General features: G+C 62.4%; 3 protein-coding genes across 3 annotated transcripts; 1 reads left to right on the forward strand and 2 right to left on the reverse strand.

Annotated features, from left to right (window-relative positions):
• Positions 1–803: 803 nt before the first annotated feature.
• On the reverse strand, positions 804–10,336 carry XAB2 (XPA binding protein 2). Its single transcript, XM_004277294.3, has 19 exons — positions 10,221–10,336; positions 8,969–9,117; positions 8,542–8,665; positions 8,111–8,308; positions 7,086–7,220; positions 6,842–7,006; positions 5,416–5,560; positions 4,793–4,944; positions 4,587–4,706; positions 4,339–4,470; positions 4,104–4,235; positions 3,887–4,000; positions 2,481–2,643; positions 2,185–2,375; positions 1,843–1,965; positions 1,587–1,758; positions 1,246–1,375; positions 1,011–1,114; positions 804–916 (listed from the first exon to the last, which is right to left on the reverse strand). The coding sequence occupies exons 1-19, from the start codon at positions 10,269–10,271 to the stop codon at positions 855–857; spliced, it is 2,562 nt and encodes an 853-aa protein (XP_004277342.1). The 5' UTR covers positions 10,272–10,336; the 3' UTR covers positions 804–854.
• Positions 10,337–10,491: 155 nt separating this feature from the next.
• Positions 10,492–11,922, forward strand: LOC101288081 (protein PET100 homolog, mitochondrial). Its single transcript, XM_004277663.4, has 4 exons — positions 10,492–10,605; positions 11,187–11,273; positions 11,425–11,457; positions 11,763–11,922. Exons 1-4 carry the CDS (start codon positions 10,492–10,494, stop codon positions 11,844–11,846), a joined length of 318 nt encoding a protein of 105 aa, XP_004277711.2. The 3' UTR covers positions 11,847–11,922.
• On the reverse strand, positions 11,921–13,393 carry PCP2 (Purkinje cell protein 2). The gene is made up of 4 exons (XM_049708357.1): positions 13,309–13,393; positions 13,055–13,187; positions 12,703–12,827; positions 11,921–12,096 (listed from the first exon to the last, which is right to left on the reverse strand). The coding sequence occupies exons 1-4, from the start codon at positions 13,309–13,311 to the stop codon at positions 11,977–11,979; spliced, it is 381 nt and encodes a 126-aa protein (XP_049564314.1). The 5' UTR covers positions 13,312–13,393; the 3' UTR covers positions 11,921–11,976.
• Between the last annotated feature and the right edge of the window lies 1 nt (position 13,394).

Here is a 13,394-nt window from a genome sequence, read left to right on the forward strand (position 1 = left end):
TGTTTCTCTCCTCCGAGCTACACGTCCAAGGGTCTGGTTGCCGCCTTGGCACGGCCGCTGGACGTCTCAGGTGGACGAGCTACATCACAAGCTCGAGCGGGCAGAGCTCGGGTCTCCCTGCAGCTCAGCCCCTCCACCGCCACTGGATCCCACACATTCACCTCCCAAGGGCCTCTCTGGCTCGCTTGCCTCTGTCTGTCCCCGTGACTGCGCCCCCAGTCACCTCCTGCCACAAGCCAGTCCCCACAGCAGCCTGCCTGGCCTGTTCAGGGCACAAATCCGGTTAAGTCCCCGAATGCTTAAAATCCTTTACTAGCTTAGAGCCCGCTAATGGCTTCCGGGAGCTTAGGACTAAGGACCGCACCTAGGGCTGAGGTCTGGCTCCTGGCAGCTGTCCAGGGAGAGAAGCGGCTTGCTTAGATCACAGAGCTGGTTGGGGCCCGCCTGCCTCCGGAGCTCTCAGCCCAGCCTCTTCCCAAGGGGAGGGGGATGCCCTCATTCAAGGAAGAAGGGTTCGTGGTGGGGAGGCTGAGTATCTCTATCTGCTGAGAGGGAGGGGCGCAGGGGCCCCCTCCAGGCTCAGGGCCTCAGGCGGCAGAGAGACTGGCCTCTCAGGAGCCCAGAACTGGCTCTGCGGGGTTAGGGTGGAGCGTGTGCCCTGGCCTGGAGCCCAGCTGCCCCACCTCCCCACACCGGCCAATCTGGGGGGTGGGGTGGGGGGCAGGGCGGCACTGAGCTGGCAGTCCCCAGGGGCACCGAGGCAGTAGGAGAGGTCGGGGAGGAAGGAGGCTCAGACCAGAACGTACAAACACAAGCTTCACTGGGGGAGCGGTGGAGGGGGTAGGGGATGGGAGTCAGTCTTCCTTCAGGCTCCCGAACACGGCGGCCGGCACGCTCTGCTGCTCCAGGCGCACCTCTGGGGGTGAGGCGAGGAGGACTCAGTCACCTTCCAGGAGGGGGTCCCGCCCCCGCCTCCGCCCACCAGCCCGCCTGGCCAGCCGGCCTCTTACCGTTGGGCTCCAGGTCCATCTCGTCCTCATCCTCGCCCAGCTCGATCTCCTCCGGGTTGGCCTGCTGGGCCAGCTGGGCCAGCTCCTCCCGGGAGGCATCACTCCTGGGGAAGGCAGGCGGCCGGGGGAGGGGGCCACACTGCTCAGCTGGGCCCGGCAGCCCCCCAGCCTCCCCGCCCCTCCCCCCCTGCAGAGCTGGCCCGCTCCCAGCTCGGCTCCACCGCCCCGCCCTCACCTCACAAACAGGATCTTGCTCTGGGCCCGCGAGGGCTGGTCCTGCTCGGCCTCAGCCGCCAGCTGCTCGGCCCGCTGTTCCAGCAGCTTCATGTCGTCCATGCCGCTCTGCCCGGGGGCCAGGTCGGACACTGCGGGGGGAAGCGAGGGGTCAGACGCCGTGGGCAAGCTGTCCTCAACCACGGCCTTAGGTGCCTGCCTCGGTCTGAGTGCTGCTGGGCGCCCCCCGACCTGGGCCTGAGGCCCTGGCCCTCGAGGAGCTCCCAGCCTGAGGCAGGGGAGGCAGAGGAGACCCTGATGCTCCCAGACCCGGGAGACCACCGCTGGGCCACAGCTGCTCACCAGTGCCCGTGGCGCTGCCCGTCACCTTGAGCATCTGGGAGGCCATGAAGTTGACCTGAGTGTTGTACGTGGCCTGCACGCTGCGGCGGATCCGCAGCATCTCCCGGATGGTGTCCTCGTTGCCGTGCCGGACCTCGAAGTCCTTCCACGTCTGCCAGAAGGCCCCGGTCGTCTGCAGAGGGGCGGGGCCAGGGGACGTGAGCTGGCTGGCTCAGCCGCAGACTCCCACACCCACGGGCCCGGGACCCGTCCCTACCCGGGGGTCACAGATCTGCGAGCAGAAGCTGTAGATGGCCCGGGCGCGGTCGATCTCCCCGAGCTTGCACTCCATGTCCGCGAACCGCAGGCACATCTCCCGGGCGTGCTCGTCTGACAGCACCTGGGCGGGGTCAGGAGGGATCAGGGAGGGTGGGATGTGAGGCGGAGGGGGCCGCCCCTCTTGGGGAACCCCGGTGGTTCCCAGCACACCAGGCCGGCCCCTGGGCGGGCAGGCCTCCCCACAGACGCGCGCACCGGCTCGCTCCGATACCCTGCCTACAGGACCCCTTGTTCCCCCTCTCTAGCCCCAGCTCCCCACCCCACCCCCTGCGGCGGGCACCTCGATGGCCTTCTGATAGATGCTGCGGGTGTGGGTGACCCCGTAGATCTCGGCCGCCCGCTTGATGTAGATGTTGAACATGTCGTATTGCTGGGCGGGCTCCACGGCCCTGGTGGCGCGCTCATACACGGCCATGGCGTGCCGGGCCAAGCCCCACTCCTCCTCCAGCTGTGCGTACAGCAGGTACAGGGCTGTGACAGGATGCAGCGGGGGGGGGGGTGAGAGGTCAGTGGCTGGGCCCGTGATGCCCCCTCCAACCCCCCCCCCCCCGACCGAGCCCACCTGGCCCTCCTCACTCTTTGCGTATTTGGGAGGGCAGCCATCCAGCGCCTGCTCAAACAGGTCCCGTGCCCGCTCCAGCTTCTGGCCCCCGTAGCGGGCGATGAACTTGGTCAGGTAGGTACTCCAGATGTCGGACACGTTGGGCCACTTGAACAGCGAGATGCCACGCTCGTATGCCTGCCCCGAGGGAGAGTCGTGTGAGTCCGCAGAGGGAGACTCCTTAGGGCTCAGCAAGTAGGCCCCTTGTCTGCCCACCTCTCCCCATCCCACTTCTCCCTGTGATCACGCAATCAAAGCCCAGCCGAGAGTGTCTGTGCACTGCCTGTCTCCCTGGACAGACTGCAAGGACCCCGAAGACAGAGCTGGACTAGGGCTCACTAGGATCAGTCAGTGACTTTACGGCTGAAGAGGAGGGTGGAACCTCAGCTTGCAAACACTGGAGCCCGGTGTCCCGGAAGAAGGTTCACCACCCAGGCAGAGGGGCAGGACCTGCCACTCAGGCAGAGGGGGCACTCGCGCACATGTATGACTTCTCCGTCCATGTACGTGCACAGTCTCCACTTGTACACGACAAAACCTCACACAGTGGGGCAAAGCGCCGCCACACGTACACATGCACATGGAAAGCACCCCACGTGCCTACAACCCATCGCCTGAGCAGCAAGGCAGGGGCACCCCCGCACACACAGGCAGAACTCCGTGCCTGTGACAGGCTGACCTGTGTGCCCCCCAAATTCAAGTTGAAATCCTAACTCCCCGTACCTCAGAACGAGACTGTGTTCTGAGATAAGATCTTTAAAGAAGCAACTAAGTTAAACAGAGAGGACTTCCCTGGCGGCACAGTGGTTAAGAATCCGCCTGCCAATGCAGGGGACACGGGTTTGAGCCCTGGTCCAGGAAGATCCCACGTGCCGCAGATCAGCTAAGCCCGTGTGCCATGACTACTGAGCCCACGAGCCACAGCTACTGAAGCCCGTGCACCTAGAGTCCGTGCTCCGCAACGAGAAGCCACCTCAATGAGAAGCCCGCGCACCACAACAAAGAGCAGCCCCCGCTCGCCGCAACTAGAGAAAGCCTGCATGCAGCAACGGAGACCCAACGCAGCCAAAAATAAATAAATTTAAAAAAAAAAGAGATTAGGGTAAATTTCATTCCAATACAACTGACAGCCTCACAAAAGCAGAGCTGGGCACAGGAGGAACACCAAAAACACACAAAAAGGTGTCCACGTGAAGACACAGTGAGAAAACAGCCTCTACAAGCCAAGGAGAGGGGCCTCAGAGGAAACCAGCCCTGCCGACACCTTGATCTCAGGCTTCCGACCTTCAGGACTGAGAAAACACATCTCTGCTGTTTAAGCCTCCCAGTCGGCGGTGATGGTAGCCCGGGTAGGGGACAATGCCGTCCGGGGCCCCCTCACCTTGAAGCTTTCTTCAAAGTACTTGTGCTCCTCCAGGAACATGGCGTAGTTGATGACGATTTGGGGCGTGGCGATGCGCAGGTCCAGGATGCGGTCATAGACGGCTTTGGTGGACTGTGGGGCAGGGGGCCGGTCAGAGCGTGTCCCGGGGGTGGAGTCAGCGGCCCTCCGCGGGGCGTGTCCCATCCCACGCCCCCATCCCATCCTGGCGGCTCACCTGGAAGGTGCCGAGGCTCTCCTCCAGGTCGGCCAGCATTGACCACACCTTCAGAGACTTGTATACGCGGTTCTGCACGGGCTCCGAGCCGTCAAAGTACTCGGCGCGGCGGGCGGGCAGCGCCGTCGCCTTCTGCACGGGCAGCGCCAGCAGGGGGAAAGCCGCGGGGGTGTCCAGGACCAGATCACACACCCTGAGGCTCCCCCACCCCCTCCCAACCCGGGCTTGTGTTTACTCGCAGCAGCCGCAAGGCCTGGTCGTAGTTCTCGTGCCGGAGCTCCAGCTCGCCACACTCGCACCACACGCTGGCCAGGTCGTCCACCTGCTTGAAGCTCACCTTGGTGGCTTTCTCCAGGATGATGCGGGCCTGTGGGGCGGGCAGAGGCCAAGCTGAGACCCCACCCGCCCGCCCGGCTGTGGGCGCTGGGCGGAGGACCTGTAAGTACTCGTACATGCAACGCGCACTGGCAACACGGCACTCACGTCATCCAGCTGCCCGTTGTCCTCGTAAAACTTGGCGAACGCAACCCACAGGGTGTGGGGCTTGCCGGTGGCCTTGAAGGGGTCCACAGTCTGCACGGCCTCCGTGTACGTGTTAATGATCTGGGCAGGAGAGGTTGGGTCAGGCTGGGCAGGGCCCTGGTTGGGGAGGGCGGGGCCTGGGGACGGGGGTCGGGGCCGCCACGTACCTCCCTCGGGCGGCCCTCGTGCAGGGCCACGCGCTTGTGCCACTCGTGCACGTGGTGCGGGTTCTGGCGCAGCAGGACGCTGTTGAGGAGCAGGGGCCGCCGGCTGATGAGCTGCTCAAAGCGAGCCAGGCGCAGCTCCAGGTCCACGTCGTCTGGGACCCGTGGGAAAAGCCGGGAGCAGGGGGGGAGGCCTCAGCACGCGGCCCCCGGCCACCTCCATCTCTCAGGTCTCTCTCCCTTCAGCCCCCAGCTCCCCGCCACTGTCCATCCGGGCACTCCCTCCCTGAGCTGCCCCAGGGCCACCCTGACCTCACACCTGCCCTGGGGCCAGGCTACTCTGGAACCCCCTCCAATCCCCACCATTCCCCCCAGCCCTTCTTCCCTGCCAAGCTCTGGCCCAGGCCCCCCCACCACACCTGCTGTCCAGCCAGCTCTCCCTTCCCGCCAGTGGCCGGCCCAAGCCCCACTGAGATGTGTTCCCAGTCCTGGCTACCCGCCGAGATCCCACCCGCAGTGCCCATTCAGACTCCCTCCCTGCTGGCCTCTGACCCCAAGCCCCACACCTCCCCTGACCCAGCCACTCGGGACCCCTCCGAGCCCTGCGGCCCACCCCTGCTGCTCACCCTCCTCCTCCCGCCCCAGCTCCGAGGCTGTCTCCATCTTCGCCGCGATCATGCTCTCCTCGAACTGGGCATAGCTGTCGAACACTTGGGTAAAGTCCCGCACGGTCATCACGGTCCGGATGGCCTCCTCATACACGTCCCGAGCCTGTGGGGATGGGGAAAGTGCTGGCAGAGGAGAGGCACGTGTGCCCACCGCATGCACACAGGGCATCCGGCAGCACCGCCCTTGGTACCAGTCCCAAATCGGAACCCCCGGAGGGCCTTTCCCGGGCCTGCCCAGCTCCGTCAGCGCACGGCCGTGGTCGGAGCTCCCCTCCCGTCCTCTGCCAGAGTGAGCTGGAGGCTTCAGCTCCTCAGCAGTAAACTGACAGTGACAGCCTCTCACGCAGAGTCACTGCGAGGCTCGAGTGAGACGCATAAAGGGTCTGGCCCCAGTGAGACCCAATAGGTGACCAGCCACCCTGCAGGGACCCTAACCTCAGCCTGCCACGGAGTGCTCAATCGTTGCTACAAAGTACCCCTCACGCCTGCCCGATCCCCCTTCTGCAGCTCACATTCTCCCCGTCACCCCCCACACCAACCCCCGAGGGCAGCATGAAAGAACAGTGCTGGCGTGGGCGAGGTGCATCCCCACCAAGGGCGGGCCCGTTGCTCTACCCCTGGCCCTGGCTGATCCTGCCCCTCTGCCTCTGCCTGGCCGCTGGCTCCAGCAGCCTCCTGGCCAGTCTCCTGCTGCCGGCCTCGGCCTGTGCGCTCCACTCAAAGTGTCAGCCCGAAGGGTCTTTGTAAGACACACACCTGGTCAGGCCTATGTCCTGCTCACGGCTGGCTGGCTGGCGGCTCCCCGCAGCAGGACACAGCCGGCCCCTCCTCAGCCTGCAGGGCCCCCCTTCCCTAGTCCTTCACCACCCCCTCTGAGCCCCCTCCAGCTCCTCCTTCCCACTCTGCTCCCCCCGGCGCCCCCCTCCCCAGCCAGTCCCAAGCCAGCCCCTCTGGGGACCTCTCAGAGCACCACACCCCGCCCCCCACCCCGGCCCCAAGCTCGCCACTCCATGGCCCGATGAGGAGAAGAGCCGACGTGGACACTGACAGAAACACCAACACCTCGGGAGGGACCCTCACACCGGACACCCGCTCGGTGCCTGAGTCCCAGTAGGCAAGGAAGTGACTGTCACTCTCATTTTGCCAATGAGGACACCCAAGCTGAAGCAGGTCCAAGGCCAGAGCAGAGAGATCCAGGTCTGGCTGGTCTGAGGTGGGTGCACTCGCCGGCAGGGCCGTGATGCCTGCCTCTCCCCACCTTCAGAAAGGCAAAAGCGGTCCACGTGCACGTCTTCTGCTCACACGCGTGTCCTCAGGCATCCCCCAATACTATGTGCTGGAGGGAGACCCCACCCCGCTCCCGGAGCCCCACGTGCTCAAGCACCTTCTCGAAGTGACCGCTGCGGATGTAGTAGTCAGCCAGCGAGCACCAGAGCTTGCCCAGTTGGTCGGTGAAGCGGGTGAGGCCCCCGCGGATGATGGCGTCCACACTGAGAGACTGCACCTTGTCTGGGTTCTGGGAGATGAGGTCGCAGAGCTCGTGCCACAGCTGCAAGGCATGGGAAGGAGCGTCAGCCTTGTCCCTGAGAGGGCGAGCCCTCCCGCCCAGCCGTCACCCCGGGGCCCACCTGGTAGTTGGACTTGCCGGCCTTGGACACGAAGCGCTCGTCGTTCACCACGGTGGCCAGGCGCTGTGCGGCCTCGTCCAGCCGGTCGCTCGACTTGAGGTACTCGATGTACTCCTCGGCACTCTCGGGGCTCAGCTGGGCACCCATCCACCCGCCAGCTGTCAGTGGGGCCACAGGGCCATGCCACCGTGCCCCCTCCCACTCTGGGCTTTCTGCCAGCCACCCACCACTGTCCCAGACAAGAGCTCGCCCCACACACCCAGTCATAGCCACACCTGTCCAGCCTGGGCCTCACTGGTCCAGCTCCAGCCCTGACTGGGCCCTAATTGGTCCAGCCTCAGCCCTCACTAGTCCAGCCTGGGCCCTGACTGTTCCAGCCTGAGCCTCACTGTTCCAGCCTGGGCCTCACTGGTCCACCCCCAGCCCTGACTGGTCCAGCCTGGGCCCCAGTGGTCCAGTCTCAGTCCTGACTGGTCCAGCCTGGGCCCCAGTGGTCCAGTCTCAGTCCTGACTGAGCTTAGGCATCAGTGGTCCAGCCTGCACAGCCCCTAAACAGCACCATGCTAAGCATTTCAGGACGCGTAAGAGACATTATAAGTTCAGGAAAACTACACAGTGCCTCCCCACTATTTGCACCTCGATTCTCAGCCCTGCCTGTTATTTGTTTCCCTAGTCGTTTATTTCCTATTCCCTGCCCTCCCGTGGCTGCAGTTTTACTCTGATTTATGGGGTCAGGTAATATGTACCTATCTGCAAAGTCAGACTGAAAGCTCCATGGAGGCAGCAACTGTCTTAGCCACACTGTCCCCGGCACCTGTCTTAATACCTGACATGGTTACTAGCAAACTGTCTGGAGATTAAACACAGAACTCACAAACAAAACCCTCTCTTAAGAAGCCTTGTTCCCATATTCTGTCTGTTAGGGCAGACAGTGTCCCAACGAGCCGGTTTCTGGAAAGTCTTGACCTGGGGGAACCGGCCCACCTGCCTGAGCCTGGCCCCATCTCGCCCTCTGAGGGGCTTACCTTGAGGAAGCGCCGGTAACCCCGCACAGCGGTCTCAGGCAGGGGGTGTGAGCGCAGGAAGCGCAGGTACAAGGGCCAAATACGAGAGTGCTGTGTGATGGGCAACGCTCGGAGGGCACGGTCGAAAGTGCGGCGCGTGTGTGTGACGCGTCCCTGGTCCATCAGGAACTGGCAGTAATCTAGCCACAGCCGGGGCATCTGGAGGTGCAGGGAGAGGCAGGGTCTGAGCTGCCAGCACCACCACCAGGCCATAAAGACACCAGATGTCCATTGCAGCAGGACCCGGAAGTCCCGTCCCCCTGGAACCAAGTCTCGCTCAACCCTGAGTGCACAGAGGCCACAGGACTCCAACCCCCTGCTCTGTCCACCTCCGTGGACTCTGAGCCCCACCTCCCCACTCATCCCCTGGCCCAGCCAGGCCCCCTCCCCACCTTGTGCATGAACACAAAGGCCCTCTCGTGGCAGTTGTTGACATCTTCGTAGGCAGGGTCGGTCACACAGCGATGCTTCACCTGTGCCCGGCGCGCCTTCAGGTAGCGGTACCAGAGTTTGTAGCTGGGAGGGTGGGGGGAGAGGGGAGGGGCAAACAGTGATTGGTCAGCTTTATGGACCTCGGGACCCTTCACTCTGCCCCACGAGACAAGTGCTGGGAGAAGGGGCCCAGGAAGGGGTGACAAGTCTCTGCGACGGGGGAATGGCCGGGACGTCAGGGAAGGTGTGCTCACAGATCAGGGGATGTATATTCGGCGACACAACACATAGCAGTCACATGGGACGTACTAGCAAGTTCTGGGGTGATTGGATAAGGTGAGGTGGGTGTGGGGCTGGGGCAGGCAGGGCAGCTGCAACCAATCTCACCTGCAGGGCAGCAGCTTCAGCGCCCGCTCATAGAGCTGATTGAGTCTGGGCTTCGGGGCACCCTGCTTAAACTCAATGTAGCGGAGCCAGCATTTGACGGAGAACTGGTTCCGCATGATTTCCTCCTCATAGGGGAGGTCCTCCTCCTCCTGCCAGGGCCGGGGTACAGGGAGAAGACAGACCTGTTCTCAGAGCCTGCGCGCAGCACCACTCCACTCCAAACTCCAGACCCCTCCCCAGGTCCCAGATCCCACACTCCTCACCATCGGGAGCCCGGTCACCACACACCCAGATACCAGGAATCTGGTCCAGACCGTTCAGAATACTACTGCCTACAATCTGACCCAGACCATCAGACTCCTTGGTCACAGCGTTCTAGGCCAGATATGAGACTGTCACCCAGACATCACTCTTTTGGCCTTCCTAATCAAGCTATCCACTCTGGCCCAGATCACCAGACTCTTTTGCCACCAAGACCCTTGTCCGACGCCAGGCCTCTGCCCTAGACGTCAAGTGTCACCTCCTCACAACATGGCTCTTCCCAGACACGAGACGTTTGGCACCTCAGGACCCCACTAGCCAGAGTCTAGCTCAACTCTGCCCCAGAACTTGGAAGCTAGACCCTTATCTCAGAAAGAAAGGTATGTACAGGATGCCTAGCCTTTAACTCGAGACACCAAGAATCTAGTGAAGATGCCAGGCTTCTACTTCAAACACCAAGCCTTTGACTCTTCAGGAGTCCACGGGCCATCGCCTGATCAGCTCCACATCACCCGGTCTTTACTTCTGATTCCAGGGTTCTCCCGGTCCAGACACCATGCCCTTATCCCAGAAACTATAACGCTCAGGACCAAACGTAGACCGTTACCCAAGACACCAAGATTTTACCACTGAAACCAGAGACCTGGACTGGTCGTCCTGCCTTTACTTCAAACACCAGGCCTCTCAAGATTGAGCTACGCGAGTCTCCCTTCTCTCCCACTCCCATTTCCGCCCCAGGCCCGGGACGCCAGGCCCTTAACTTCAACCACCTGCTCTTTGCTCAGGTCACCTGGGCTCTAGCACCAGACCTCTGCTCCTGACCAGCCTAGTCCGTACATCATGATCCGGTCTCTGGCCCGTAAGGGTCCTCCTGCCCTCAGACCGGCATAACTTTGGCCTAGATCCCCCGGGCTGCCATGCCCGAATTTCCTGAGGCATCTAAGCCCCAGTGCCCCCAGGCAGGCCACCCCCGGGCCCGCCGCGGACTCACGAAGACAAGGTCCGGCCGCTCGGGCCTCGAGAGGCGCGCCATCACCACCATTTTTCTGGCACTCCAGGTACGCGCAGGAGTCGCGTTATAATGACGTCTCCGGCTGAAGGCCCGCCCCCTCGAACCAGGCCCATTTCCTATTGGTTGAACCCTTCCCGATTGCGCGCCCTGCGCTGTTGACTTTCACGTAGACGTCCAGCTACCGGAAGCAGAGAAGAAGCGCCCGAATATGACGTCATCACGAAGCTCATCGGACCAATCAGGTTCAGCAATGGAACCCTCGGACTCCCAATGGGCTGCTGTCTTGCTGGATGGTTGGCTTTGGGCGGAAGCGGCTTTGAAGCCTGAGAAGAGCGAGATGGGGGTGAAGCTGGAGGTGTTTCGGGTCAGTGAGCAATGGAGCGGTTGCAGGCCTGGGCGCGGGGTCTTCCTGGTTGAGGAGGAGGCTCTGAAAAGGGGGACCTCTGAGAGAGGGCGCTCTGGAGCGAAAGCTCCTGAGATTTGATAGGGACCTTTACGGTTAGAACCCCAGAGAAGGGGCACAGGGTTCGGGGCTCTGGGAGGGCTGGTGTGAGGAAAGCCTTCTGAGAAGGGTGATCTGGGGAGGGGGTGGAATAATGAGATCTCAGAGAGATGCCTTTACTGTAGTACGAGCTTTTCTGTTCCTGGGGCGACTGTGTGTGTGTGTGTGTGTGTGTGTGAGAGAGAGAGAGAGAGAGAGAGAGAGTGTGTGTTTCTTTTACACCGGACTCGGAGGGGGCTTTTGGAGGGGCTCTTGGATTATGGAGGCTAGACTTTAAGGTGTATGGCTTCTGTACCCTTGATGGGAGTTTTGGGGTTCTGGGGGCGCTGGGGAAGCACCACTGGTCTCAGGGGATGGTCCTCCAGGCTCTAAGCAGCCTCTGCACAGTTTGGGGGTGGTGGGGGTGACTCCTGGCTCTTCTTATCTCGCCCCTGCCCTTCCAGATGACCATCTACCTCACCTTCCCTGTGGCTATGTTCTGGATTGCCAATCAGGCCGGGTGGTTTGAGGACTATGTCGTACAGCGCAAGGTGGGCACAGGTTCATTCCAGGGGTAGGGGAGGTTATGGGGCACCAACCTGATGGGTACCAGTGTCTGCCTCCCCTGAGCCAACCCTGCCCTGGGTGTGGGGCTCTGGAGGCTCCTGGCTTGTGTATCCAGCTGTGACTTTGTCCCTACAGAGGGAGCTGTGGCCCCCTGAGAATGAAGACAAGGTAAGCAAACTCCTTTTCCTCCCACCGGAGGAGGGAGGAACGTGGGTTCCTGTGGCCATCATGGGACCCTCAGTCATGGACAGGGAACCGAGAGTGGAGGGACACGTGATTTCCTTATTGCCCTCTCCCTGAAGGTTGAAGCTAATCCCACTTGGACCTGGGTTATAATTGGCACAGGCTTCCAGTGTAGTCACTGAACTGTGAAGTGGTGGTCTGGGGGATTAAAGGGAGGGGTGCTGAGAAAGAGGTCCAGGCCCTGAGGTGTGTACGCCCCTCCTTCCTTCCCATCCCACTCCCTTACCCAGCGCCAAGAGCTAGAAGAATTCAAAGAAAGGATACGGAAGCAGCGGGAGGAAAAGCTCCTTCGTGCTGCCCAGCAGAGGTCCTGAGGCCTCCAAGTGCCTGAATCCCTGCCTCTCCACCCACAGAATGACACACATACACGGTTCTTCGTTGCTCGTGGAAGTGTTTTATTGTCTGCTTTGGGGGGCCAAGTGGGGCCCAGGACGCCTCAGGCCCTCACGGGGCTTGTGTCTGGGGCTGGGGGCTGCTGTTTCGACGGAAGCTGAGTGCAGTCGGGTCCTGAGGGGTGAGGAGGGGTTGGGGGCTGAGGGTCCCGGCTCGTTTCTGTACTCCATCCTGTAGATGCAGAGGGGTCAGCCAGAGGGCCAAGGGCAGTGCTGGCCGGTGCAGGTGGCAACCGGAGTCCCACCTCCCCCCATCTGCCCCACCATCCCTGAGCTTCTCCACTCCTCAGTTACTCAGCATTTAGGGTGGTATTTGGGAGCTGGTGGGTCTTGGGGACATCCCTGGGATCTTGATCAGAAGCCAAGCTGTGGGTGAGTATGTGTGACATGGACACATGGGTGTCTGGATGTGTCCTGGGCATGAGCTCGCATGCTCTCCACCCTCAAGGTGTCTTCCCAGGAGTGGGTCTATTCTCTCTCGCCTCCTTGAAGTTCTCAGACTTGGGAGCGGGAGCCACAAGTTCTGGCCACAGCTCTGACTTTAACACGCCCCCTGCATGACCTTGATGTCTTCCCAGCCCTGTCTGGGCCTTTGTCCTACCTCTGAACTGGGGTATTGGATGGGCCGGGGTCTTGTGCCTGGCAAGTACGCAGGGTGGGCGCTCCTACCAGGTGCTCATCCCCAGGGGCAGATGATGGACAGGGGTGGGGGTGGGAGGCAGGGTTAGAGGGATCAGTGTGGCTGGTCTCTCCTCAGCCCTGGCAGAACATCACCTACCTTGGGGCCCAGGGGCTGGAAGCCAGGCAAGGCGCTGACTGTCACACGCTGGTCATCCATGCGGCGGCCCTGGGTACTGGCCAGCATGTCCATGAGACTGTCCATCTCGGGTGCAGGGCCGCTCTCTGCATGAAGCAGAGGCCGTGGGGAAGAACTCAGCCCGGCTGGAGGCCCCCAACCCATCCCTCCACCCCCACTCACATTCTCCAGGAAGCATGCTCACATCTGCCCCCAACCCGCAGACATCTCTGTCCCCACTTGCCTGCTCACTTTCTCAGACCCTTGCCCACTGGTCCCCTAGATGGGCACTTGCCCCATTCACACCCCCCCCATCACGCCCACTTCCGCACACCTCCCTGCCCGCTCTCACGGCCCTCGGAGGCTGGGCCCGGCCCCGCCTGCAGTGAGCAGCGCTGCTCCTCCATCCGGCCGCCCTGCACGTGGCTCAGCAGGTTGAAGAAGCCCTCCTGGTCTGGGGAGCCCGCCTGGGGGGCACACACACTCAGTCCAGCCAGCCCCTCAGCTGGAGGAGCCCTCAACTCCCCTCCTGGCCGGCCAGCTTCCCCCCGACCCCCGGGCCTGCCCTGCCCCTTCTGTGGCTCTCACCATGGTGCCCGCCGATGTGCTGCTCTGCAGAGCTGCTCCAAATGAGACATGAGTCTCCTTCTCAATCCCGGCCCCCGCCCCAGGGG

Source organism: Orcinus orca, chromosome 3, assembly GCF_937001465.1.
Source record: "Orcinus orca chromosome 3, mOrcOrc1.1, whole genome shotgun sequence".
NCBI classification, from domain to species: domain Eukaryota; kingdom Metazoa; phylum Chordata; class Mammalia; order Artiodactyla; family Delphinidae; genus Orcinus; species Orcinus orca.

Coding starts and splice junctions, on each gene's coding strand:
- XAB2 (XM_004277294.3), bottom strand. CDS start 10,271: ATGGTGGTGATGGCGCGCCTCTCGAGGCCCGAGCGGCCGGACCTTGTC. Junction 9,118..10,220: donor AGCGGCCGGACCTTGTCTTC/GTGAGTCCGCGG, acceptor CGGCCCTGGCAG/GAGGAGGAGGACCTCCCCTA. Junction 8,309..8,541: donor CCTTTGTGTTCATGCACAAG/GTGGGGAGGGGG, acceptor CTGCACCTCCAG/ATGCCCCGGCTGTGGCTAGA.
- LOC101288081 (XM_004277663.4), top strand. CDS start 10,492: ATGGAACCCTCGGACTCCCAATGGGCTGCTGTCTTGCTGGATGGTTGG. Junction 10,606..11,186: donor TGAAGCTGGAGGTGTTTCGG/GTCAGTGAGCAA, acceptor CTGCCCTTCCAG/ATGACCATCTACCTCACCTT. Junction 11,274..11,424: donor ACTATGTCGTACAGCGCAAG/GTGGGCACAGGT, acceptor TTGTCCCTACAG/AGGGAGCTGTGGCCCCCTGA.
- PCP2 (XM_049708357.1), bottom strand. Junction 12,828..13,054: donor CCGTGAGAGCGGGCAGGGAG/GTGTGCGGAAGT, acceptor TGCTTCATGCAG/AGAGCGGCCCTGCACCCGAG. Junction 12,097..12,702: donor TCCAGCCCCTGGGCCCCAAG/GTAGGTGATGTT, acceptor CTGCATCTACAG/GATGGAGTACAGAAACGAGC.